General features: G+C 47.2%; 1 protein-coding gene across 2 annotated transcripts; it reads right to left on the reverse strand.

Moving 5' to 3' along the window:
- Window positions 1–147: 147 nt before the first annotated feature.
- Window positions 148–26,737, reverse strand: REM1 (RRAD and GEM like GTPase 1). 2 transcript variants are annotated; one of them, XM_087962381.1, is made up of 5 exons: window positions 26,589–26,737; window positions 17,350–17,759; window positions 15,588–15,670; window positions 10,937–11,147; window positions 148–2,939 (listed from the first exon to the last, which is right to left on the reverse strand). In XM_087962381.1, the coding sequence occupies exons 2-5, from the start codon at window positions 17,678–17,680 to the stop codon at window positions 2,662–2,664; spliced, it is 903 nt and encodes a 300-aa protein (XP_087818507.1). In that variant the 5' UTR covers window positions 17,681–17,759; window positions 26,589–26,737; the 3' UTR covers window positions 148–2,661. The 2 variants fall into 2 exon arrangements, with proteins under 2 accessions (XP_087818507.1, XP_087818508.1); XM_087962382.1 differs by lacking the exon at window positions 26,589–26,737 and adding an exon at window positions 24,428–24,629.
- Window positions 26,738–27,558: the final 821 nt, after the last annotated feature.

A 27,558-nucleotide genomic window follows, 5' to 3' on the forward strand; every position in this document is an offset into this window, starting at 1 on the left:
CCACTGAGGGTAGCTGCTCCTTGATGAACCTAGCTAGTATCTCTGGACATCGCATTGCAAGGGGTGGTTTGTAAGTGTTATCTTCCTGCAGTGTTGTTATGTTATGATGGCTGTTCACAGTTCCAAATTGCTCATGAAGTAAACCTCTGATCTCAAAGTAAGATTTATTGCCTGCGGTTGGTCTGTGTTCCAATTTTACTGAATTATTTTTACGACAGATGGGACCTTGGAGGTCTTCTAGTCCAACCCCCTGCTCAGGCAGGAGGCCCTATACCATTTCAGACAAGTGGCTGTCCAGTCTCTTTTTTAAAACCTCCAGGGATGGATGCACCCACAACTTCTGGTGGCAAGCCGTTCCACTGGTTCATTGTCCTCCCTGTTAGGAAGTTTCTCCCTAGTTCCAAGTTGCTTCTCTCCTGGGTTCGTTTCCATCCGTTGCTTCTTGTCCTGCCTTCTGGTGCTTTGGAGAATAGCTTGACTGCCTCTTCTTTGGGGCAGCCCCTCAAATAGCCATAGCCATAGCAGTAAGACTTATGTACCACTTTATAGTGCTTCACAGCCCTCTCTAAGCGGTTTACGGAGTCAGCCTGTAAACAATCTGGGTCCTCTTTTTACCCACCTTGAAGGATGGAAGGCTGAGTCAACCTTAGAAGGAAGGAAGGAAGGAGGGAGGGAAGAAGGAAGGGAGGAGAGGAGACAAGGGAGGGAGGGGAGGCAGGGAGGGAGGGAAGGAGGGAGGGAGGAGGGAAGGAGGGGAGGGAAGGAAGGAAGGAAGGAAGGAAGGAAGGAAGGAAGGAAGGAAGGAAGGATGGAGGAAGGAGGAAGAAGGAAGCTCTCTAAGCGGTTTACAGAGTCAGCCTCTGTCCCCAACAATCTGGGTCCTCTTTTTACCCACCTTGAAGGATGGAAGGCTGAGTCAGCCTTTAGAAGGAAGGAAGGAAGGAAGGAAGGAAGGAAGGAAGAGAAGGAAGGAAGGAAGGAAGGAAGGAAGGAAGGAAGGAAGGAAGGAAGGAGAAGGAAGGAAGGAAGGGAAGGGAGGGAGGAAGGAAGGAGGAAGGAAGGAAGGAAGGAAGGAAGGAAGGAAGGAAGGAAGGAAGGAAGGAAGGAAGGAAGGAAGGAAGGAAGGAGGAGTCCTCTCTAAGCGGTTTACAGAGTCAGCCTCTTGCCCCCAACAATCTGGGTCCTCTTTTTACCCACCTTGAAGGATGGAAGGCTGAGTCAGCCTTTAGAAGGAAGGAAGGAAGGAAGGAAGGAAGGAAGGAAGGAAGGAAGGAAGGAAGGAAGGAAGGAAGGAAGGTGATAGGCAGGAAGGTAGCAATAGCACTTAGACTTATATACCACTTCACATTATACAACCCTCTCTTAAGCGGTTTACAGAGTCAGCCTCTTGCCCCCCAACAATCTGGCTCCTCATTTTACCGACCTTGGAAGGAGGGAAGGCTGAGTCCAACCTTGAGCCTGGTGGCATTTGAACTGCCAAATTGCAGGCAGCCGGCAGTCAGCAGAAGTGGCTTGCAGTACTGCACTCTCACCACTGCGCCACAGAGGCTCCTAAAATATTAGAAGACTGCTATCATGTCACCCCTAGTCCTTCCTGTCATCAAACTAGACACCCCCAATTCCTGCAACCTTTTCTTCGTTCTTCCTATGCTTTAGCCTCCAGTTCCCCCCAATTAATCATTCTCACGATCAAGAAGTTTCTCCATAGTTCCAGGTTGCTTCTCTTCTGGATGAGTTTCCTTCTGTTCCTTCTTCTCCTGCCTTCTGGGGCTTTGGAGAATAGATTGACCCTTCCCTCTTCTTTGGGGCAGCCCTTTAAATATTAAAAGACTGCTGTTGTCAGGGCTCCGACAAATCCACCCCCATTCAAATCATAAGTAGCCGCATCTCTCAAAGTAAAAAACATTGATTTATTAGGAGTGACCATGTCGGCGTTACCTGGGTGCAGCCGACTCTGAGACACATCATTAATTTTCCCCTTGACCCTGGTCTTCCCCCCACCCCCTGGATGTATATTCTCCAATGGGACACATCCATAGCCAAGAGTCATCCATCATGCTCTCCAGCAATAATCTTGCGTGCCAACAGCTTCGGTCACCTAGCAATTATCTGAAGCATTTAAGGAATGCACTGCTTTCCCCCCACTCCCTCTAAAAGACCAGATAAATATTTTTTGAGTTGACAGCTATCATGTCACCCCTAAATCCTTATTTCAAATAGACAAGAGATATCCAATTCCAGCAACCGTTCTTCGTATGTTTTAGCCTCCAGTCTCCTAATCCTCTTTGTTGCTTTTCTCTGCACTTTTTCTAGAATCTCAGCATCTTTTTTTTTACATCATGGCGACCAAAACGGAATGCAAATATTCCAAGTGTGGCCTTACCAAGGCCTTATAAAGCGGGATTAACGCTTCACGTGATCTTGATTCCATCCCTCTGTTGATGCAGCCTAGGATTGTGTTGGCTTTTTTTGGCGGCCGCAACACAACACTGGCTCCTATTTAAACGATTGTCCACTGGGACTCCAAGCTCCCTTTCGCAGTGACGAGCATTTGCAAAGCCGTGCTAGGCACCGAAAGGAAGACCGAGGCCAGGCCCTGGGTGGTGCAGGAAGGGGGGGCAAGCGAACGAGGACACCCACCCACCCACCCCCGATGGTCTCTCACAGCACGGAAAGATCGTGGCAAGACTTGGAACGGACCTTCAGCGCAACCTTCTGGTTGTTGCGCGCCACCAGCCGGTCCAGGAAACGCCGCACCTTCTTGGTCAGGCTTTCCTTGCGCTTGTAGAGTGACCTGCGCCGTTTGTTGGCCTCCTTGCTGTCCTGGCGCAGCCGGATCTGCCGCACGACCCCTTCGAAAAGTTCGTCCACGTTGTGCTGGAGGGCAGCGGACGTCTCGATGAACTTGCAGTCGAAAACTACGGCACAGGCCCGGCCTTCTGCAAGTGGGGGGGAAAAATGCCAGTATCAGGTGTCAAAAAAATACTCCTTTGGTCTTTTTAGTTGCCAGCAGAAAGGGAGTGGGGGGAAAGCAGTGCATTCCTTAAATGCCTCGGATAAATGCCTTGGCAGTCGAAGCTGTTGGTGCGCAAGATTATTACTGGAGAGCATGATTGATGACTCTTGCTATGGATGTGTCCCATTGGAGAATATACATCTAGGGGGTGGGGGGAAGGCCAGGGTCAAGGGGGAAATGAATGATGTATCTCAGAGTCGGCTGCACCCAGATAATGCCGACATGTCAACTAGTAAATCAATTTTATTTTCTCTGAGAGATAAGGCAAGGGACTTGTGATTTGAATGGGGGTGCATATTGGAGCCCTGACATGTGAGAACCTGCCGGGCAAGAGGTTGATTGATGTCTCTGGCACCTTTGGAAGCAGTGGGTGGTCTCTTAAACCTTGGCCACTTTAAGACTTGTGGACTTCAACTCCCAGGATTCTTCAGCCAGGTCTCCAAAAATGGCAACTTTTAAGAGTTGTGGACTTCAGCGCCAACTGAATTGGCTGGGGAGTTCTGCTGGCTAGGAATTCTGGGAGTTGAAGTCCAGAAGCCTTAAAGTGTCCGAGTTTGAAAACCTGCTGAGAGAGAGAGAGAGAGAGAGAGAGGGAGGGAGGGAGGAAGAGAGAGAGAGATGGAGAGAAATGGAAACAGATGGAGAGAGAAAGAGAGAGCGCAATGGAGAGGGAGAGGGAGAGTGGTGAGAGAGAGAAAAAGAGAGGGTGATGAGAGAGAGAGAGAGAGAGAGAGAGAGAGAAGAGAGGGTGGTGTGTGTGTGTGTGTGTGTGTGTGAGAGAGAGAGACAGAGAGAGAAAGTGGTGAGAGAGAAAAAGAGGGTGGTGAGAGAGAGAGAGAGAAAGTGGTGAGAGAGAGAAAAGAGGGTGGTGAGAGAGAGAGAGAAAGTGGTGAGAGAGAGAAAAGAGAGGGTGATGAGAGAGAGAGAGAGAGAGGAGAAAAAGAGAGGGTGGTGTGTGTGTGAGAGAGAGAGAGACAGAGAGAGAAAGTGGTGAGAGAGAGAAAAGAGAGGGTGGTGAGAGAGAGAGAGAGAGAGAGAAAGTGGTGAGAGAGAGAAAAAGAGAGGGTGATGAGAGAGAGAGAGAGAGGTGAGAGAGAAAAGAGAGGGTGGTGTGTGTGTGTGGAGAGAGAGAGAGAGAGACAGAGAGAGAAAGTGGTGAGAGAGAGAGAAAGAGGGTGTGAGAGAGAGAGAGAGAGAGAGAGAGGGTGTGAGAGAGAGAAAGAGAGGGTGATGAGAGAGAGAGAGAGAGGAGGAGAGAGAAAAAGAGAGGGTGGTGTGTGTGTGTGTGTGAGAGAGACAGAGAGAGAGAGAGTGGTGAGAGAGAAAAAGAGAGGGTGAGAGAGAGAGAGAGAGAAAGGGTGAGAGAGAGAAAAAGAGGGTGGAGAGAGAAAGTGGTGAGAGAGAGAAAGAGAGGGTGGAGAGAGAGAGAGAGAGAAAGTGGTGAGAGAGAGAAAAGAGGGTGGTGAGAGAGAGAGAGAAAGTGGTGAGAGAGAGAAAAGAGAGAGAGAGAGAGAGAGAGAGAGAGAGAGAGAAAGTGGTGAGAGAGAAAAGAGAGGGTGGAGAGAGAGAGAGAGAGAGAGAAAGTGGTGAGAGAGAAAAGAGAGGGTGTGTGAGAGAGAGAGAGAGTGGTGAGAGAGAGAGAAAGAGGGTGGTGAGAGAGAGAAAGAGAGGGTGAGTGAGAGAAAAGAGTGGGTGATGAGAGAGAGAGAGAGAGAGAAAAGTGGTGAGAGAGAAAAGAGAGGGTGGAGAGAGAGAGAGAGAGAGAGAGAAAGTGGTGAGAGAGAGAAAAGTGAGAGGGAGTGGTGAGAGAGACAGAGAGAGAAAGTGGTGAGAGAGAAAAGAGAGTAGTGAGAGACGGAGGGAGGGAGAGGGAAAGAGAGATGGAGAGAAATGGAGACACATAGATGGAGGAGAGAGAGAGAGAAAGAGAGAGAGAGAGAGAGAGAAGGGAAACCTTGGTTACACCTATATGTAGTGTTATACATACATAAATAAAAGCGACTTACGAGCAAGTTATTGCAGTGCGTAACATCAGATGTGGAAGACACAATCAGGAAACTAAATCTCGCCTACCATGGCCATTTTATGGGACAATCGACTGGAGAAAGCCATTATGTTGGGAAGTGTCAGCAGTTAAATTGGCTGTGCCAACAACTGCTGTCATTGCGGGACCTTCCTTGGCCGTTGTGCATTTTAATTTGTTTATTTGCACAGTAAGGTGCAGCTATGGGGGGGGGGACGTCGCTTCCTATGCTCCCCATAGCTACCGTTGGTTGTGATTCTTGTGAAAGTTGGACCTTGAGAAAGCAAAACAGGGAAAAAAACCAACTCGTCTGAGCTGGGGTGCTGGAGAAGGCGCCTGCGTGTTCCTTGGACAGCAAAGGGGACCAACAAGGAAGCATGGAGCGCAAAACCGCAAGCATGACACCGGAAGGCAAGAATCCCAAAACTGCCTCTCCCTTACTTTGGCCCTATCATACAAGGGAATTCACTGGGGAAAAGCAATTATCGTTGGAAGAGTTAGCAGTAAAAGGAAGCCAGGCTGCCAAAGAACTCGGTGGCTGGATACCATCAAAGCTGACACCAACCAGAAGCATCAGAAAATTCAAAGATGCAGCGCAAGATGTGGAGAGACCTGGCCCATAAAGCAGAACAGAATTACAGAGTTTGAAGGGACCTTGGAGGTCTTCTAATCCAACCATCTGCTCAAGCAGGAAACCCTATATCATCTATCTCTATCTATAACTATGATCTCCTCTCTCTCTCTCATCTCTCTCTCTCACATCTCTCTCTCCTCTCTCTCATCTATATCTCTACCACCTGTCTCTCTATCATTTCTCTCTCTCATCTGTCTCTCACATCTCTGTCTCTGTCTCATATCTCATCTGTATCTCTCTCTTATCTGTCTCTCTATCATCTCTCTCTCTCATCTCTCTGTCTCATCTCTCTCTCATCTGTATCTCTCATCTCTCTTTCTCACATCTTTCTCTGTCTCTCTCATCTCTCTCTCTCTCATGTCTCTCATCTGTCTCTCCTCTCTCTCTCATCTCATCTTCATCTCTCTCTCATCTCTCTTTCTCTCATCTCTCTTTCTCTGTCTCTCTCATATCTCTCATCTCTCACTCATCTTTCTCTCTCCTCTCTCTCATGTCTCTCTCATCTGTCTCATCTCATCTTCATCTCTCATCTCATCTTCATCTCTCTCTCATCTGTATCTCTCATCTCTCTTTCTCTCATCTCTTTCTCCGTCTCTCTCATCTCATCTTCATATCTCTCTCACTCTCATCTGTATCTCTCATCTCTTTCTCTCATCTCTCTTTCTCTGTCTCTCATATCTCTCATCTGTCTCTCTCTCATCTGTCTCTCTCCTCTCTCTCCTCTCTCTTTCATCTCTCTCATCTATCTGTTTTTCTCATCTCATCTTCATCTCTTTCTCATCTGTATCTCTCTCTCATCTCTCTCTCTCATCTCTCTTTCTCTGTCTCTCTCATCTGTCTCTCATCTCTCACTCATCTATCTGTCTCTTTCATCTCTCTCTCTCTCATCTCTCTTTCTCTGTCTCTCTCATATCTCTCTCTCATCTGTGTCTCTCTCCTCTCTCTCATCTCTCACTCATCTATCTGTCTCTCTCATCTTTCTCTCCTCTCTCTGTCTCTCTGTCTCTCTCTCTGTATCTCTCTCTCATATGCATGTATATCTACGTGAATACGTATATGTGTGTGTGTGTTGTGTGTTTCTGGAGTCTAGACCATTTCAGACAAATCGTTGTGCAGTCTCTTCTTAGAAGCCTCCAGTGAGGGAGCATTCACAACTTCTGGTGGCGTGCTGTTCCACTGGTTGACTTGTTTCTCCCTACCAGGAAATTTCTCCTCCTGAGTTCCAGGTTGCTTCTCTCCTTGCTTCGTTTCCATCTGTTGCTTCTTGTCCTGCCCTCGGGGGCTTTGGAGAATAGCGTGACTCCCCTCTTCTTTATACCAGCCCCTCCATCATTGGAAGACTGCTATCGCGTCACCCCAAGTCCATCTCTTCGTAAGATTAGACTTACTCAATTTCTGCAACCATCCACCGTATGTCTTAGCCTCCAGTCCCCTCATCCTCCTCTTTCCTGCTGTGCTCTGCACTCCTTCCAAAGTCTCAACATCTTTTTTATAATATGGTGGGTGCAATGTTGCAACTGTGGCCTTACCGAGGCCTTATAAAATCACGACTTCCCCTGGTCTTGATTCCATCCCTCTGTTAAGGCAGCCTAAGATTCCACTGGCCTTTTTGGGTAGCTGTTAGCATACTGCTGGCTGAACTGAAGAAGCTTCTTGGATGAGAAGGGACATGTCTTCAAGGAAGAAGAAAAAAACCAAGAAAGTCCAGTTCCCTCTCGGAAAAGCACCCTTGAGACACAAGAACTAGGTGTGACATGATAGCAGGGTTCCAATATTTGAAGGGCTGCCCCAGAGAAGAGGGGGTCAAGCTATTCTCCAAGGCATCTGAAAGCAGGACAAGAAACAATGGATGGAAGCTTATCAAGGAGAGAAGCAACTTAGAATTCAGGAGATTTCCTATCTGTGAAAAAACAAAATTAATCAGTTTAGTCCAGGGGTCTTCAAACTTGACAGCTAGAAGACTTGCGGACTTCAACTCCCAGAATTCCTCCTCCAGTCATGTTAGCTCAGGGATTCTGGGAGTTGAAGTCCACAAGTCTTAGCCTTGCCAAGTTTGAAGACACTTGGATTAGATAGATAGATAGATAGATAGATAGATAGATAGATAGATAGATAGATAGATAGATAGATAGATAGATAGATACAGACAGAGAGAGAGAGAGAGAGAGAGAGATGGAGATAGAAGATACTGTAGATCAGGGGTCTTCAAATTTCAAACTGTAGATCAGGGGTCTTCAAATTGCAGACTTCAACTCCCAGAATTCCTCCTCCAGTCATGTTAGCTCAGGGATTCTGGGAGTTGAAGTCCACAAGTCTAAAACTTGCCGAGTTTGAAGACCCTTGTGATAGATGATAGATTAGATAGATAGATAGATAGATAGATAGATAGATAGATAGATAGATAGACAGAAGCAGACAGATAGACAGATAGACAGATAGATAGATAGATAGATAGATAGATAGATAGATAGATAGATAGATAGATAGATAGATAGAGATAGAGATAGATATAGATAGATATGGAGATAGAAGATAGATACTGTAGATAAGGGGTCTTCAAACCTGGCAGCTTTTAGAGTTGTGGACTTCAACTCCCAGAATTCCTCCTCCAGTCATGTTAACTTAGGAATGCTGGGTAGTTGAAGTCCACAAGTCTAAAACTTGCCAAGCTTGAAGACCCTTGGTTTAATCCGTGAAACAGCTTCCCTCCAGAAGTTGTGGGTGTTCCATCACTGGAGCTTTTTAAGAAGAGGTTGGACACCCCTTTGTCCAGAATGGTATGGGGGTCTCCTGCTTGCATAGGGGGTTGGACTAGAAGACCTCCAAGATCCCTTCCATCCCATAGTCTGTTTTCTCTTCATTACAGACTAGTCATTCCTAGTTCCCAACAATCGTTCACCATGTGCTGGACTAGGAATAAGAGAGCCAGTTCTGGTCACCTTCCAGCCATGAAAGCTCTCTGAAAGACGTTGGGTCGCAACCCACCACCCCCGCCAGCCCCCACTCAAAAGCCAGTTGTTGTAGCGGGGAGGGGACAACACTAGGTGTGGAGAGACCCCATTCTAACCGGTCCTCCAACCCCACATTCCTACAACGTTCAAGAACCTGTCCCAAAGAAACTGTTTTTCCAAAAGGTAACTGGGCTTCCTTGGTTTTTTTTCCTTGAAAATATTTTGCCTCTCATCCAAGAAGCTTCTTCAGAGTTAACCAAATAACAGAGTTGGAAGGGACCTTGGAGGTCTTCTAGTCCAACCCCTACTCAGACAGAAAGCCCTATACTTCCTTCCTTCCTTCTCTTTCTTTCATTCTTTCTTCTCTTCCTCCCTTTCTTTTCTTCCTTCTTTCTTTCCTTCCTCCCTTCCTTTCCTTCCTTCCTTCTTTTCCTTTCTTTCTTTCCTTTCCTCCTTTCCTTCCTTCCTGTCTTTCCTCCTTCCTTTCTTCCTTCCTGTTTTTCTTTTTCTTTCTTTTTCTTTCATCTCTTCCTTTTCTTCCTTCCTTTCCTTTTTTCTTTTTCTTTCTTTTTTTCATCTCTTCCTTCCTTCCTTCCTGTTTTTCTTTTTCTTTCTTTTTCTTTCATCTCTTCCTTTTCTTCCTTCCTTTTTTCTTTTTCTTTCTTTTTCTTTCATCTCTTCCTTTTCTTCCTTCCTTTTTTCTTTTTCTTTCTTTTTTCATCTCTTCCTTCCTTCCTGTTTTTCTTTCTTTTTCTTTCCTTCCTTCTTTCTTTCATATCTTCCTTCCTTTTCTTCTTTTCCTTTCCTTTCCCTTCCTTCCCTCCTTCTTTCCTCTCTGTTCCTTCTTTTCTCTCTTTTTCTCTTTCTGTCTTTCGTTCTTTTTCTTTCTTCCTTTCCCCCTTCCCCTCCCCCTCATCCAAAGAACTAAAGAAGCTTCTCGGCTGAGAATCAAAACATTTCCGGTGGTGCGGGGAACACCAAGAAAGTCCAGTTTCCTTTTGGAAAAGCACCTCTGGGACCCGCCATGACTTGATCCTCCACCAATCTTCAGGCACTGGCTTAAGCAGGGATGGGATTCTACCGGTTCGCACTGGTTCTATAGAACCGGTTATTACGATTCTGTCCAGTTTGGAGAACCGGCAAATCGCACCACTGGCTGGCCCTGCCTCTCTCCACCCAGTCAGTCCTTAGTGACATTGCTGACCGCCTTGTCCTCCACCCAGTCACTCTTTTTTTTCCTCCCGATGATCAGCTTTTCCTATGATCAGCTGTGCCAGGATCCCCCTCGCTGTCTTACTGATTTGCCCAGGAGGGTCCCCTGAGGCCCAGGAAGGCAAAAAAAATGGAGGGGGCTGCAAGGAGGAGGAGGAGGAGGAGGAGGAGGAGGCGGAGGAGGAGGAGGCTGTGAGGTCTTGGTGCTCTCTGAGCTTCATTGATCTCCAGTAATATCACACTACTAACTAGAGCATACAAAACATTTGCTAGACCAATATTTGAATACAGCTCATCCGTCTGGAACCCACATTACGTATCTGATATTAGCACAGTTGGGAAAGTCCAGAAATATTTCACAAGAAGAGTTCTCCGCTCCTCTACTCGTTGCAGAATACCTTATGCCACCAGACTTGAAATTCTAGACCTAGAAAATCTAGAACTACGCCGCCTTCGGTCCGATCTAAGTATAGTATATAAAATCATACATTGCAATGTCCTACCTGTCAATGAATACTTCAGCTTCAACCATAACAACACAAGAGCAAACAATAGATACAAACTCAAGGTTAATCGCACCAAACTTGATTGCAAGAAATACAACTTCAGCAACCAAGTGGTCAATGTCTGGAATCCTCTACCTGACTCTGTGGTTTCTTCCCCAAACCCCAAAAACTTTAACCTTAGACTGTCTCCTATTGACCTCACCCCTTTCCTAAGAGGTCTGTAGGGGGCGTGTGCATAAGCGCACCAACGTGCCTATTGTCCCTGTCCTATTGTTTCTTTTATTTTTCTTATATGTATCCATGTATTCATAACTATGTTTCTACTTATACCTATTATGTTGTAAGCAATTGACAAAAATAAATAAATAAAATAAAATAAATTTCTTGCAGATGTTTCATGGTCTGACTAGGGAACATCATCAGTGCTAGAAGGGAATGGGGTTTGGGGAGAGGAGGAGGAGGAGGAGGAGGAGGAGGAGGAGGAGGAGGAGGAGGAGGAGGAGGAGGAGGAGCAACAGCCACGCCCACTTAGCCACGCTCACAGAACCGGTTGTTAAAAAAATTGACTTGGGCTTAAGCCCTTTCTGGACCCACCTTCCACCGAGACCTCTCGGGAGCGCACCAGGTCCGTCTTGTTCCCCACCAGAATGATGGGCAGGTTCTCTGCCTGCCGGGTCCTCCGAAGCTGGATGCGCAGCTCCGAGGCGCTCTCGAAGCTGCCCCGGTCGGTGATGGAGTAGACAATCACGTAGGCGTCACCCACCTGCATGCAGTGGTTGTGCAGCCAGTGGTCTTCGTCCGACGACTGCAGGAAGAGGGGACGGGAGGGGTGCTCTCAGGAGGGGACAGGGGCTTCCTTTGCCCTCCACCCCACCCTGATCCCACGCCCTAGCATTTGGAGCCCAAAGTGAGAGGAATGAACCTTGGCATCTTTGCTAGCGGTGGCCTAGAGGGGGCGTTCTTGCCTCACAATCAGGAGGCTGTGAGTTCGATGCTAGGTAGAGGCAGATGTTACTGTTCTGACCTAGGGTTCCCCCAAAAAGCACTAAGCGGACTCTTTCTCCCAGCAAAACCCCCTTTTATTAAACGAAGGTGAATTTCTTGCATTCACATTCAGCCAAAGGCCTGGCCAACAGTCTTTCAAAGGGTGTGATTCGGAGCACAGACCTTATCTAGCCTGGAGAGCTGCCAAGTAAATATTTCCAAATGCAGTGCTGACAAGGAAGGACTCAGCACAGAGTCTCTGAGATGCACAGACAGATCTTCACGGTGCTGCAACGAACACATTGTTTCCTGCAAAAGCCCCCTCCCCTTTTAATCCCTATGGGAGGGGCCATTCACCGTCCACCTGTGCCCTTACTCCCGAGTCAACCCTTGTTCCTTAACTGTTTCCTTCCCAGAACTCTTCCTATTAGAAATGATTAAAGATCAACATCCAAAAGAAATAAAATATATTATCTTACCTATTCTAACAGCAGCCAGGATAGCTTTTGCACAAATGTGGAAAGGACCCAACACCCTCCCCACAGAGGACTTAGTCCTACACAAAATAGTGGAACGTGCAGAAATGGACACGCTTACATTAGAAATGAAAGAGAAGGAGGATTCCGAATGCTACTCAACTTGGCATAGATGGTACAAATGATTATAAATATAAGAACTAACAAGAGGAGATTAACGATAAGAGACCTTAAGAAAATGACGTGTAGATATGTAAATTATATAAGTATATAACAGAATTAATTATAGAGATAACAGTTATTGATTGATGTATATAAAATATATTAGGATTTATAAGATGTCAAAACGCTGCTGAAACTGTGAATATGATTTGTATTGGTGGAAAGCACAATACAATTTTTTTATTTAAAAAATGCCCTCTCCCCTTTTGCTCCTCTTTTAGTCCCTATGGGAGGGGCCATTCATTGTCCACTTGTGCCTTTACTCCCGAGTCAGCCCTTGTTCCTCAGCTGTTCCCTTCATCTGGCAGCTCTGTGCATGCGCACACTGGGAACAGGCTCCAGCTGTTCTTCTTCCCCACTGATCTCCAACTCCGAAGGCAGCTGATAACTGTCGAACAGCCCTGGCCCCATCTCTGCCTCCGACGCAGAGCCCTCATCCGAGCCTTCCTCAGCCTCCAGGACTGGCCCAGGTTCCTCCCCAACCTCCTCACTGTCCGAGTCTGCCGCCAGCTTCACCTAGCCGTTGGCAGGCCACAACAGTTTTTCTCTCTCTGGGCATGATGAGAATATATCTGCTGAACAAAACTCCGACTGGTGACAGGAAGGGCATCCAGCCAGTAAACACTCGGCTCCATTCAGTTGCCCGGATTCCACCCTGGTAAGGGATTATGGGGTCATTAAAAGGAGATGACGATGATCCTTTTCTTGCTAGCATAAAGTGCAGGTAGCCCGCAACTCACAACTTTTTGGTTCAGTGACCGTTTGGAGTTACAACGGCCCTGAAAAAAGGGACTTGTGTCTGTTTTCGCACTTAACAACCGCTTGCAGCCTCCCCATGGTCACGTGATCAAAATGGAGACACTTGGCCATGGACTCCTATTTATGACTGTTTCTTTGTCCCAGGCGATCCCCTTTTGCGACCTTCCAAGAAGCAAACTCCCCTGGGGAAGCCGGATTCATTTAACGATCGTGTGACTAATTTAACAAGGGAAGGGATTCATTGAACAACGGCGGCAAGAAAGAAAGATCGTAAAATGGGCCACACCTCACTCAACAACTGTCTCGTTTAGGCATGGAAATTTTTGGCTCAATTGTGGCTGTAAGTCAAGGAGTACCTGTGGCTGGGGGATGAGTTTGGGCAAGCAGCCAGGTGAGGACAGGACCCAAAGATACCCATCACTTCATTACCTGAGCACAGGTGATTTCCTAGGAAGGCTGCTGCCACTGCTCTGAATTGAATTGAAGCTCTAAGAATTAATGGAATTGAGTTCATTTATTTGTATCCTGTCTTTAGGATTGTTTTTTACAAATAACTCAAGGACGTGAACATGTCCAACGTGCCTTCCTCCTCCTCCTCCTGTTTTCCACACAAGAACCTGGTGAGGTGAGAAGGGGTGAGAGACATGGACTGGTCCAAAGTAATTCAGCCAGCTTTCACGCCTAAAGCAGAACTAGAACTCACCGTCTCCTAGTGATTGGCCCAGAGTCACCCAGTTGGCTTTCATGCCTAAGGCGGGACTAGAATTCATTGCCTCCTGGTGATTAGCTCAAAGTCACCCAATCAGCTTTTATGCTTAAGATGGGACTAGAACTCACCGTCCCCTGGTGATTGGCCCAAAGTCACCCAGCTGGCTTTCATGGCTAAGGCGGGACTAGAACTCACCGTCTCCTGGGGATTGGCCCAAAGTCACCCAGTTGGCTTTCATGTCTAAGGCGGGACTAGAACTCACCGTCTCCTGGGGATTGGCCCAAAGTCACCCAGTTGGCTTTCATGTCAAAGGCGGGACTAGAACTCACCGTCTCCTGGGGATTGGCCCAAAGTCACCCAGTTGGCTTTCATGTCTAAGGCGGGACTAGAACTCACCGTCTCCTGGGGATTGGCCCAAAGTCACCCAGCTGGCTTTCATGTCTAAGGCGGGACTAGAACTCACCGTCCCTGGGAATTGGCCCAAAGTCACCCAGCTGGCTTTCATGGCTAAGGCGGGACTAGAACTCACCGTCTCCTGGGGATTGGCCCAAAGTCACCCAGCTGGCTTTCATGTCTAAGGCGGGACTAGAACTCACCGTCCCCTGGGAATTGGCCCAAAGTCACCCAGCTGGCTTTCATGGCTAAGGCGGGACTAGAACTCACCGTCTCCTGGGGATTGGCTCAAAGTCACCCAGTTGGCTTTCATGTCAAAGGCGGGACTAGAACTCACCGTCTCCTGGGATTGGCCCAAAGTCACCCAGTTGGCTTTCATGTCAAAGGCGGGACTAGAACTCACTGTCCCCTGGGGATTGGCCCAAAGTCACCCAGTTGGCTTTCATGTCAAGGCGGACTAGAACTCACCGTCTCCTGGGATTGCCCAAAGTCACCCAGCCTGCTTTGATGCCTAAGGTGGAACTAGAACTCCCAGTCTCCTGGGATTGGCCCAAAGTCACCCAGCTGGCTTTCATGTCTAAGGCGGGACTAGAACTCACTGTCTCCTGGTGATTGGCCCAAAGTCACCCAGTCTGATTTCATGCCTAAGGTGGAACTAGAACTCCCAGTCTCCTGGGGATTGGCCCAAAGTCACCCAGCTGGCTTTCATGTCTAAGGCGGGACTAGAACTCACCGTCCCCTGGGGATTGGCCCAAAGTCACCCAGCTGGCTTTCATGTCTAAGGCGGGACTAGAACTCACCGTCTCCTGGGGATTGGCCCAAAGTCACCCAGTCTGATTTCATGCCTAAGGTGGAACTAGAACTCCCAGTCTCCTGGGGATTGGCCCAAAGTCACCCAGCTGGCTTTCATGTCTAAGGCGGGACTAGAACTCACTGTCTCCTGGTGATTGGCCCAAAGTCACCCAGCTGTCTTTCATGCGTAAGGCGGGACTAGAACTCACCGTCTCCTAGTGATTGGTTCAGAGCAGGGGTCTTTCAAACTTGACAGCTTGAAGACTTGTGGACTTCAACTCCCAGAATTCCTCCTCCAGTCCATGTTAGCTCAGGAATTCTGGGAGTTGAAGTCCACAAAGTCTTAAACTTGCCAAGTTTGAAAGACCCCGTGGCTCAAAGTCACCTAGCCGGCTTTCATGGCCAAGGCAGAACTAGAACTCAGGGTCCCCAGCTTTCTAGTCTGGTTCCTTAACCAACAGACCAAAACAACAGCCTTCTCCAAAGTTTGACAGTGTCTACATTATTGTTTCTCAATCTCGACAACTTTAAGACAGGTGGAACACTCTATCTCAGCCCAGCCCACCTCACAGGGTTGTTGTTGTTGTTGGGGAAGGTGGGAAAGAAGAGGAGAAAGTTGTCTTGGATATATTGGAGATGGTGAGCCGTATGCAATGAAATTTAATTGCAACGTAAGCCGATTCACGTACATTTAAAGCGACAATGAAAGTGATTCTAAGCGGAAATATATTCACTGCCTTGAACGCTTTGCAAAAATAATAACAGCCGGATACGAACAAAGAAATAATTTTTTTTCCCACCAGTTCAGCAAGAGCTCTTTGCAAATTTTGTCCAGACCGAAAAAAGATGCCAGCTCCCTTACCTGTTTGAGAAAGTCTCTGGGTTCCTGGCTCAGAACATTCTCACCTACCCGCTTTTCGGCTTCCCAGGTGTCAATCACCACCAGCGTGGTCTCCTCCCCATCCACGGACAAGGTGCGCTCAAAGGTGTCGTCTGTGAAGAAAGCGGAAGCAGAACCGGCTCCAGTGGCGATTCATTGCTTCAGGATTAGCAACAAAGAGAGGAGACGAAGAGCATTGCAACTGTGTCCCGCAGTCCGGAAACATGGACGGAGCCTGTGGGGGGTGGGGGGGAGCAGCCATTGCAGACGTGGGGGCGGGTGGGGGGGGTCAAGTGGTTGAAATCAGACAGCAGAGGTGCTGAAAGTCACCAACCTTAGTGCGTCGAGTACAAGCAAGGCGGCAGGAGGGCAATTTGGTGCTCTCTGACCTTGGCGATTTTCTTGCAGACCTTTTGGGACCCAACTAAGGAACATCATCAGTGCTAGAAGGAAGGGGAGGTGTTGCAGAAAGGGGGAGGAGGAGGAGGAGGAGGAGGAGGAGGAGGAGGAGAATGACTGTGGGGGGTCATTGATGCTCTCTGAGTTGGTTGGCTTTTTGTCTCACAGGTGGCACGCAAAGCCATTTGTGCAGGCACACGGACCCCAGGCAAACGTACCTCACTGCGCATGTGCATGCCTCCCAGCGGATTGTTTTGGCCTGTTTGAGGCCTTTTTCGACCTCCCCGAGGCTCGAGGGAAGCCTCTGCGGCCTTTGGAGGCCGAAAAACAGGCCCGTTTAGTCACTTCCTATATTTCCGGAAATACCAGCCGTGACCAAACGGGCCCGCTTTTTCAGCCTCCAAAGGTTGCAGAGGCTTCCCTCGAGCCTCTGGGAAGCCAAAAAACACCTGAAAATCAGCTAGGAGGCATGTACATGTGCAGTGCAGGTAAGGGGGCAGCGGGGGGGGAATCGTGCATGCATGTACAGGGGGTGTGCCCCCCCCCCGGTGCATTGCCCTTTGGGTGCTGGCACACGAGCAAGCGCACGCGCAATTTTCGGCACAGGAGCCCAAAAAGGTTAGCCACCACTGGGCTAACCCTTCCACTTGCTTAAGTATTGGAGTTGTCTCGAATCGAGGATTCACTGCACCTCATAATGGGTTTGGCCTCCTAAGACCACGGGGTTTGGGGGCTCACGAGGTAGTGCAGGGGTGGGATTCTACCGGTTCGCACCTATTCGCTAGAACCAGTTGTTAACCTTCTAAGCAATTCGGACAACCGGTTGTTAGAAGAAATTACAGGGCTAATCCTGTAAGGAAGGCAGGAAGGAAACATTCTGGTGTTGCTTATAGAAACTGCCTCTCCGTTAACCCTTATTACCTTCTTGGCAGGACGAGACTTCCTGTCTCAGGAACTTCTCTGGAGTTTTTTTTCCCCCTCCTTTGCTGGTACTTTGCTTGTGTGGAGGGACCATTCAAGGTTACAATGGCACTGAAAAAAGTGACTTCTTATGACCGTTTTTCACACTTACGACTGTTGCAGCCTCCCCCCAGTCACGAGAGGCCAGGCGAGGAGATGCGTGCCTCGATGTGAGTGATGTTGAGTTGGCCACGCCCAGCCAGTCACATGACCCCCAAGCCCATGCCCACCCAGTCACATGACCACCAAGCCACACCCACCAACTAAGCCACACCCACAGAACCGGTGGTTAAAAAAAAATTGAATCCCACCCCCTGGAGGTAGGGGCCAAAAGGGAGATCGGGCCCACTTCTTTTTCTGCCTCCCCTCCCCCTAAAAAAGCTTAGCCAAATTCTGGGTCTCTCGCCTCCGTCCGCCCCCTCCCCCCACCTACCTCTCTGCTGCTCCAGCGAGTCCTTTTCTTGCACCCCGGCAAAGAGGCATACCAGGCTGCTCTTGCCCACCCCGGGGTCGCCGAGCAGCACCACGTGGTAGAGGGATCCACCAGATTCTTCCGAGCTGGAGGATTCCGACCGCCAGCTCCTGCAGGGCTCCGGGAGGCGGCCTCGAGGCTCACAGGATAACGACTGTCCCAACGGGGGGTGGCAGAGCTCAGTCCTCCTGCTCCCGGGGTTCAGCCTCTCCCGGTGAGACGCTGGAAGGGGGGTGCTGGCCCGTCGCTGGCAGGGATCCCCGGGGCTTCTCTGTTGGAGGTTCAGCGTCATCTTCGGCCTGAGAGAAGCGGCCCACGGTCAGCTTGGATGCTCTGGGGAAAGAGGGGGCCTCACCTGTCCTCCGAAGCACCTGAAGGCAAGGAGAAGAAGCAGTACAGGCTGAAGAGTCAAGACCTTGTTGATGATCCAAACTCCGTCAAGGACCTTGGAATTCTCATCTCAAATGATCTAAGTGCTGGAGCCCACTGTAACTACACAGCCAAAAAGGCCTTAAGAGTTGTTAACCTAATCTTACGTAACCTTTTTCTCCGGTAATATCACACTACTAACTAGAGCATACAAAACATTTGCTAGACCAATACTCGAATACAGTTCATCAGTCTGGAACCCACTTTACGTATCTGATATTAGCACAGTTGAGAAAGTCCAGAAATATTTCACAAGAAGAGTTCTCCACTCCTCTACTTATTGCAGAATACCTTATGCCACCAGACTTGAAATTCTAGACCTAGAAAATCTTGAATTATGCTGCTCTTGGTCTGATCTTAAGTATAGTATATAAAAATCATACATTGCAATGTCCTACCTGTCAATGAATACTTCAGCTTCAACCATAACAACACTGGAGCAAACAATAGATACAAACTCAAGGTTAACCGCACCAAACTTGATTGCAGGAAATACGACTTCAGCAACAGAGGTGGTCAATGTCTGGAATACTCTACCTGACTCTGTGGTTTCTTCCCCAAACCCCAAAAACTTTAACCTTAGACTGTCTACTATTGACCTCACCCCTTTCCTAAGAGGTCTGTAGGGGGCCTGCATAAGCGCACCAATCGTGCCTACTGTCCCTGTCCTATTGTTTTATTGTTTTATTTTTCTTATATGTATCCATGAATTCATAACTATGTTTTTACTTATACCTATTATCTTGTAAGCAATTGACCAAATAAAATAAAATAAATAAATAAATAAATAAGCAACGGATGGAAACTAGTCAAGGGTAAATGTGAAAAAGAGAAACCATGATAAGTTTATTAACTATGTTTAATGACTTCAAGAATATAGTTGAAATGAATTATGAGGATTGCTGTAATGAGATTAATATCAGTTTTTATGATTAATTGAATAGACCAATTTTCTTTTTCTTTTTCTTTTGAAGTTATAAATGATTTGATGTAATTGAAAGGGAAAGTGCCAGATGTGGAATCTGACTTAAAATATATATGTGATACGTAGTTGCTAAGAGATTATTGTTATTAATCTCTAAGGTGATAATTAAAAAGTTAAATGATTATTGGGAATTAAAGAGGAGTTAACCAAATGATATATAAGGTACACTCTAATTGGTAAATGTGGGGGAAACTTTTTTGAAACGTTTGAATTGAGAAGAACTTTTTGAAATGATGAAGTAAAAATATGCGATGAAATTGCAAACCTGACAGATAAAAGTATAAAGCACAATAAATGTGAAGATATGAGAATTATGTAAAGATAAAAGAAAGAGGTTACGAAATGAATAGAAAATATATCAAATAAGTTTGGGAAAAGTACTTGAGAAAATTAATAGAAAATATGTAAAGAAATGATGGGATATGAAACTAAATGTGAAAGATGAACATGTAATCAAAGTCATGTTTGTATGGAAATGTGAAAAACCTGGACATGCTGTTCACTAAAAAAAGAGATGTTTTTGAAATGTGAAAAAATAAAAAAAAACTTTTTACAAAAAAAAAAGAGAGAAGCAACTTGGAACTAAGGAGAAATTTACAGACAATTAAGCAATGGAACTGCTTGCCACCAGAAGTTACAGTGCTCCGTCATTGGAACTTTTTAAGAAGAGACTAGATAGTCATTTGTTCAGAATGGTGCACAATCTCCTGCCCAAGCAGGGGTTGGACTAGAAGACCTCCAAGGTCCCTTCCAACTCTGTTCTGTTTGTTTTCCAAGGAGAGAAGCAACCTAGAAATTTCCTAACAATGAGAAACAGGGGACTGGACTGGAGGCTAAAATATAGTAAGAACAGTTGCTGGAATTTGGTAGGTCTAGTTGAATGAAAAGAAGGACCAGGGGAGACAGGATAGCAGTCTTCCAATATTTGAGGGGCTGCCCCAAAGAAGAGGGAGTCAAGCTATTCTCCAAAGCACCAGAAGGCAGGACAAGAAGCAAAGGATGGAAACTAACCAAGGAGAGAAGCAACCTGGAACTAAGGAGACATTTCCAAACAGCGAAGACAATTAAGCAGTGGAACTGCTTGCCACCACAAATTGTGGATGCTCCAACACTGGAAGTTTTTAAGAAGAGACTGGACAAGCATTTGTCCGAAAGGTTACAGGTAATCCTTGACTTACAACAGTTCATTTCGTGACTGTTTAAAGTTGCTAGGACCCTGAAAAAAGTGAGTTATGACCATTTTTCACAATTATGACCATTGCAGCATCTCCCTGGTCACAAGGTGAAAATTCAGGAAGAGGAAGAAGGAGGGGGAGGCTGTGAGGTTCTTGTGCTCTCAAAGAATAGTTGTTTTCTTATAGATATTTCATGACCCAACTATGTAACATCATCAGTGCTAGGAGAGAATGGGTTTTGTGGAGAGGAGGAAGAGAAGGAGGGGGAGGAGGAGGGGAGGGGAGGGGAGGAGGAAGAGGGGAGGAGGAGAAGGAGGGAGGAGGAGAAGGAGGAGGAAGAGAAGGGGGAGGAGAAGGAGGAGGAAGAAGGAGGAGGAGGGAGGAGGAAGAAGAGGAGAAGGAGGAGGAGGAAGGGAGGAGTGGAGGGAGGAGGAGGAAGAGGAGGAGGAGGGGGAGGAGGAGGAAGAGGAGAAGGAGGAGGAGGGGGAGGAGAAGGAGGAGGAGGGGGGAGGAGAAGGAAGATTATGGGTTCCTTGGTGCTCTCTGAGCTGGGTGGTTTTCTTGCAGACCTTTCATGACCCAACTAGGGAACATCATCAGTGCTAGAAGAGGAGGAGGTTTGTTTATATGTAAATCCACCATTCAACCTCAATCCACAAATCTTCTTCATGGCTAGTCAACCATTTATGACCCTGTATTTACTATACAATAGGATACTATCTTTACTAAAAAGGAGCCCACATTTCTCTGCCTAAATTATTAACAGCTTAAGCTTTCTGGAAGTAGATTTGTTCTGCAAAAGAAATACGAACCATTCAGTTCAAAGCTAAGTTCCTCCTCCTGCTTTCAATTCTAGCTATAAATTCTCTGACGGCAACACAGTAATAAAAGTTTCTGTTAAAAACAAAAACGAAACAAAACCTGGTTTTCTCGCCTCTGTTTTTGGCCCCGTGACTGAATTCCCAGAACATGTTAAAAGGGGACAGTTGCAAACGAAGCAGGCTTCCACTTCTGCAGTACGCTAAGCTCAGTTGGTGCAAAAGAGCACTAAGTATTTTTGTGACTCAAAGTATTGTGCAGGTCTCACTGATCAAGTTGAAGAGGTCTTTGTTTTTGTCCTTTGTCACAAAAGGGTTCATAATCTAAATCAGAGAGAGAGAGAGAGAGAGAGAGAGAGAGAGAGAGAGAGAGAGAGAAGAAGAAGAAGAAGAAGAAGAAGAAGAAGAAGAAGAAGAAGAAGAAGAAGAAGAAGAAGAAGAAAGAGAAGAAGAAGAAGAAGAGAAGAAAGAGAAAAGAAAAGAAGAAGAAGAAGAAGAGAAGAAGAAGAAGAAGAAGAAGAAGAAGAAGAAGAAGAAGAAGAAGAAGAAGAAGAAGAAGAAGAAGGAGAAAGAAGGAGAGAGAAGAAAGAGAAAGAGAAGAAAGAGAGAGAAAGAAGAAGAAGAGAAGAAGAAGAGAGAAGAAGAAGAAGAAAGAAGAAGAAGGAGGGGAGGAGGAGGAGGAGGAGGAGGAGGAGGAGGAGAGAGAAAGACACAGAGGGAGAGAGAGAGAGAGAGGAAGAGGGATGGAGAGAGGAAGAGAAAGAAAGGAAAGAAAAATGAGAGAAAAGACAAAGACAGAAAGAAAGAGAAAGAGAGAAAAAGAGAGGAAGAGAGAAAAAATGAGAAAAGGCAGACAGAGAGGGACAGAGAGGGAGAGAGAGAGAGAGGGAGAGAGGAAGAGAAAGAGTAAAAGAGAGAAAGAATGAGAAAGACAGAGAGAGAAAGAAAGGAAGAGAGAAAGAAAATGAGAGAAAGAGAAAGTGAGAGAAAGAGGGACAAAGAGGGAGAGACAGAAAAAAAGAGAGAGAGGAAGAGAGAGAAAGAGAGACAAAGAGGAAGAGAGAAAGAGGGAGAAAAGCGGCGGAGGGGGAAAGGAATGCTGATACAGGTAATCTTCACCTGACAAGCATTCATTTAGTGACAGTTTGATGTCAAAGCACCACTGAAAAGACTGACTTACAACCATGTTTCAACTTACAACCGTTGCAGCATCCCCCAGGGTCACATGGCCAAAAATTGGGGAAATGTATACAGCTGCCCTGGGATTGCGTGATCTCCGCTTTTGTGACCTTCTGACCAGAACAGTCCGTGGGGATCCAGCCAGATCCGATCAATCACCACGTTGCTACCGACTGAACGGCGGCGATTCACTTAATAAATGGTGGCAAGGAAGGTCATAAAATGGGGCAAAGCTCCCGCCTCGCTTAGCAACGGAAGCTCGGGGCTCCCTCGCGGTTGTAAGTGGGAGATCGCCTGCAGCCCCAGCGGATTCGTACTTGTTTTGAATTTATTTTGCCAGGTAAGACAAAGGGGCCTCTTTGGTCCTGTGTTTGCTGCTTCCTCCCACAACGCACAACGCACAACAGCTCCCAATCCGCCATGACGCCAGGAGAAGGCAGGAGAAAGGAAAGGGTGCCCTGGCTTTGGTCTCTGCCGAACTCAGCTCCACCTGAGAAGCAAAAACTTGCATGTCTTGCACTGATCTCCGAAAACGAATGGGATCCTTCCTCCTGCCCGAAGGCTTCCCTTCCAAGCCCGAATGACAACGGTGGTGGCTCCTGAATTCCTGGTGGGTTTTTTCAAGAATAGAATCAGAAGAGAATAAAGTAGAATAAAATAGAGACTAGAATAAAACAACAGAACAGAACAGAATAGAATAAAGAATGGAATGGAATGGAATGGAATGGAATGGAATAGAATAGAATAGAGAATAGAATAGAATAGAATAGATAATGGAATGGAATGGAATAGAATAGAATAGAGAATAGAATAGAGAATGGAATAGAGAATGGAATGGAATGGAATGGAATGGAATAGAATAATAGAATAATAGAATAGAATAGAATAGAATAGAATAGAATAGAATAGAATAGAATAAATAATGGAATGGAATGGAATGGAATGGAATAGAATAGAAATGGAATAGAGAATGAATAGAAATGGAATGGAATGGAATGGAATGGAATGGAATGGAATGGAATGGAATAGAATAGAATAGAATAGAATAGAATAGAATAGAATAAATAATGGAATGAATGGAATGGAATGAATGGAATAGAATAGAGAATAGAATAGAGAATGGAATGGAATGGAATGGAATAGAATAGAATAGAATAGAATAGAATAGAATAGAATAGAATAGAATAGAATAGAATAGAATAAAGAATGGAATGGAATGGAATAGAGAATAGAGAATGGAATGGAATGGAATAGAATAGAAAATATGGATTGGAATGGAATGGAATAGAAATAGAAACAGAAACAGAATACAATCAGAGTAGAGTAGAGTAGAATATAGAATAGAATAAAACAGAACAGATTAAAATGGAATAGAATTGAATAGAATCAGAATAGAGTAAAATAGCAATAGCGCTTAGACTTATATGCTGCTTCACAATGCTTTAGTGCCCTCTCTAAGTGGTTTACAAAGTCAGCCTGTTGCCCTCAACCATCTGGGTCCTCATTTAACCCACCTCGGAAGGAGGGAAGGCTGAGTCAACCTGGAGCCTGGTGGGATTCGATCTGCCAAATTGCAGGCAGCCGGCAGTCAGCAGAAGCAGCCCTGCAGTACCGCACTCTCACCACTGCGCCACCGAGGCTCCTTTAGAAGGAGAATATATAAAATAGAATAGAGAATAGAATAAAACAGAACAGATTAAAAAGGAATCCAATTGAACAGAATCAGAATAGAGTAAAATAGAATATAGAATAGAACAGAACAGAATAGGAACTGGAAGGGACCTTAGAGGTCTTCCAGTCCAGCCCCCTGCTCAAGCAATAGACTCTATATACCATTTCAGACAAAGGTTTGTCCAGTCTCTTCTTAAAAACCTCCAGGGATGGAGCACCCACAACGTCTGGTGGCAAGCAGTTCTACCGGTTAATTGTCCTCCTTGTTAGGACCTCCTTACTTCCAGGTTGCTCCTTACTTCCAGGTTGCCCCTTGATTCGTTTCCATCCGTTGTTTCTTGTCCTGCCTTCTGGGGCCTTGGAGAATAATTCTTTGTGGCAACAACACCAGGCCATCAACTGACATTAGCACCGATGAGGTTACCTCGCTTAGGTAATGAAATGTTTGCAAGAAAATAACCCAGCTCAGAGATCCTCACCAAGGATCCTTCGGTTCAACCCTGAGCTACAAATAGTTCAGAGTAACAGAGTTGGAAGGGACCTTGGAGGTCTTCTAGCCCAACCCTCTGCTCAGGCAGGAGAGGAGACCCTGTACCATTGTGGACAAATGACTGTCCAACCTCTTCTTAGAAACCTCCAGGGATGAAGCGTCCACAACTTCTGCAGGCAAGGGGTTCCACTGGTTAGTCAATGAATCCACTGATTCATTGTTCAAACTCATTTCCTTGGCTTTCGTGGCTGCTCCGCTACCTCTGGTTTTAATTTCAATTTAATTTCGCTACCTGGATCCTCTTTTGGGCCCCAGGTGAAGAAGAAGCACGTCAGCCCATAAGTGAAATAAAAGTATCACCAAGCCCATCGTCCTTTTGCATTCTTGAGGGCGCTTTCTCTCTCTCTCCCTTTCTCTTTCTTTTTGCTCTCTTTCTCCTCTCCCTCTCCTCTCTCTCTCTTTCTTTCTTTCTTTCTTTCTTTCTTTCTTTCTTTCTTTCTTTCTTTCTTCTTTCTTTCTTTCTCTCTCCTCTCCCTCTCTCTCCCTCTTCCTTTCTCTTTCTTTTAGCTCTTTCTCTCCTCCCCTCTTTCTCTCTCTCCCTTTCTTTCTTTCTTTCTTTCTTTCTTTCTTTCTTTCTTTCTTTCTTTCTTTCTTTCTTTCTTTCTTTCTTTCTTTCTTTCTTTCTTTCTCTCCCTCTCCCTCTCTCTCCCTCTTCCTTTCTCTTTCTTTCTCTTTGGCTCTCTTCTCTCTCCCTCTCTTCTCTTTTTTCTCTTCTCTCTCTCTTTCTCTCCCTCTCCTTCTCTCTCTCCCTTTCTCTCTCCCTTTCTTTCTCTTTCTTTCTTTCTCTTTCTTCTCTTTCTCTTTCTTTCCTTTCTTTCTTTCTTTCTCTCTCTCTCCCTCTCCTCTCTCTCCCTTCTTTCTCTTTCTTTTGGCTCTTTTTCTCTCCCTCTTCTTTTCTTTCTTTCTTTCTCTTTCTCTCCTCCTCCTCCCTCCCTTCTTTTTGGCTCTCTTTCTCTTTCTCTTTCTCTCTCTCTTTCTCTCTCTTTCTCTCCCTTCTCTCTCCTCTCTCTCTCTCTTCTCTCTCTCTCCCCTTTCTCTTTTGGCTTCTCTTTCTCTCCCTCTCCCTTTCTTCTCTCTCTCCTCTTTTCTCTCTCTCTCCTGCTCTTTCTCCCTCCCTCTTTCTCTCTCCCTCTCCCTCCCTCTCCTCCCTCTCTCTCTCTCTCTCTCTTTCTCTCCTTCCTCTTTCTCTTTCTTTTTCCTCTTTTCTCTCTCTCCCTCTCCTCTCTTTCTCTTCCTCTCTTTTCTCTCCCTCTTTCTCTCCTTCCCCTCTTTCTCTCCCTCTTCTTTCTCTCCTTCTCTCCCTTTCTCTCTCTCTCTCTCTCTTTCTTTCTTTCTTTCTTTCTTTCTCTCTTTCTCTCCCTCTCTCCCCCTTTCTCTCCCTCTTTCTCTCTCTCTCTTTCTCTCCCTCCCTTTCTCTCTCTTTCTTTTTGGCTCTTTTTCTCTCTCCCTCCCCTCCCTCCTCCCCCTCCTCCATCTCTCTCCCCTCCCTCCTCTCTCGGCGGGTTGCAATCCAGTTCTGGTTTCTTGCCAGGGCACCAGTAACCCAACGCCGGGCAGCCTGGTTTTGCCAGCTCCCAACTTCCAAAACACGGTTAAAAATTCAAAAAGGAAAGCGGTTTCCGATTGTCTCCCGAGGCATAAAGTTACACCCGCCTTCCGCAAACGGTGGGCCATCGGCCGCCTCCGGCAGCCCTGGCTCCAGTATGGTTCGGGCGGGGTGGGGGTGGGGGGAGGCGAAAGGGCACCTGAGCATGTGCAAAGCGCATGTCGCCCTGCTTTCCCAGGGGGGTTATTCCTACCGTGGAGGCGGGGGGCCGCTTCGATTTTGGGGGTCTCTAATCTAGACGTATCCAAAAAGTGTGGCTGCCAACTTCTAGAATTCTGGAAGTTGGGAGTCCGGAGTCTTCACAGTTAACAGAATAACAAGAGTGGGAAAGGGACCTTGGAGGTCATCTAGCCCAACCCCTTCCCGCCCAAGCAAGGAGACCCTGCACCATTTCTGACCGAGGGCCAGTCCGGTCTCTTTTTGAAAACCTCCCGCGACGAAGCTCCCACAAAACTTCCGAAGGCCACTTCTCTTCCTTCGCTCGATTGTGTCCCAAAGCGGCCAAAAAAAAAAGGGGGGAGAACTCCCTGCTTTTCCCCTCTTTACTGGGGAAGGGTCCGGAATCCTTCTCCCTCCCTCCCTCCCCCGAGAAACTTGGCGAAAAGCGAACCACGGTGGGTGGAAAGCTTTCCAGGGGCAGTCTGCATGGCCTCGGGGGGCTCCCCTCGCCCGCATTCGCAGGGGCTCTAAAAGTCCCGGGGAGGGGAGCGCTACTCCACCCCCTCCAGGTGGACGAGACCTCCCCACGGGCCGCTTTCCAAGTTTGGGGGGTGGGAGGGAAGCTTACCAGCTCGACGGCTCCGCTCCCGGGGATCCTCCGGCCGCCCCAAACCCAGCCTGTCCGGCTTCATGGCACAGCGCCGCCCGGGGCAGGGCAGGAGGGGACTTTTGAAGCGGAGCGGAGGCGCCCCCGCCCCGTCGCAGCTGCGGGAGGGACACACCCCCTGCGGCCCAGATGGACCTCCCCCTCCCCCCCTCCCGCCGCCGCCCTTCCCAACCAGGACGAGAAGAAGGGGGGTCTCTGAGGTCATCCAGACGGCCGGGCAGGAGTCTCCTGCCGTGGATGGGAGCCGAGCCCTGCAGGGCTGGGCGCTGCGCGGCCCTAAAAACCGCGAATCGATGCCCCGGCGGGGGGGGACACAAGTTTGGGTACCAGCCCCCGTCTGCCCTGGAGAAGACCCCAGTCTCAGCCGCCTCTGCTTTGGCGCTGCCAAGCTGGTTTTCCTTGGAAGCTCCCATTCCTTTGGGAAGAGGGGATAAAGAGATCCCACTAACAACGTTGGGAAGGGACCTTAGAGGTCTTCTAGTCCAACGGCCCGCTCAAGCTGGAAACCCTTACAGAATAACAAGGGTTGGAAGGGACCTCGGAGGTCATCTAGTCCAGGGGTCGTCAACCTTTTGGAGCTCAGGGACCACCAAACTCCTCATTTTAAATCCCACGGAGCGGAGACCCTGGGGAAAAAAAAAAGTCGGCAGGAAAATCCCCCACCCCGTTTTCCTACCGATCGATCGTTCTTTATTTGGGATCGATCGTTCTTTATTTGGGATCACAGGATACCATCTCCAGCTCCGTTCTCAGGAGGAGATAGAGAGAGAGGGAGAGACTTTTGGCTTCATGCAAGGAAAGCAGCAGAAGCCGCAGAAGTCTTTCTTTCTCTCCCCAAACTCCGCCAGGAACGAGTCTTTGCCGGCGCAGCCTCTTGGAGCAGGAGGCCTTGCAGGGTCCCAAAGACTCATTTCTGGCGGAGTTTGGGGGA

The sequence above is a fragment of the Notechis scutatus genome, chromosome 3, assembly GCF_049901735.1.
Source record: "Notechis scutatus isolate UNSWTSFEM ecotype Mainland chromosome 3, rNotScu1.2, whole genome shotgun sequence".
Lineage (NCBI taxonomy): Eukaryota > Metazoa > Chordata > Lepidosauria > Squamata > Elapidae > Notechis > Notechis scutatus.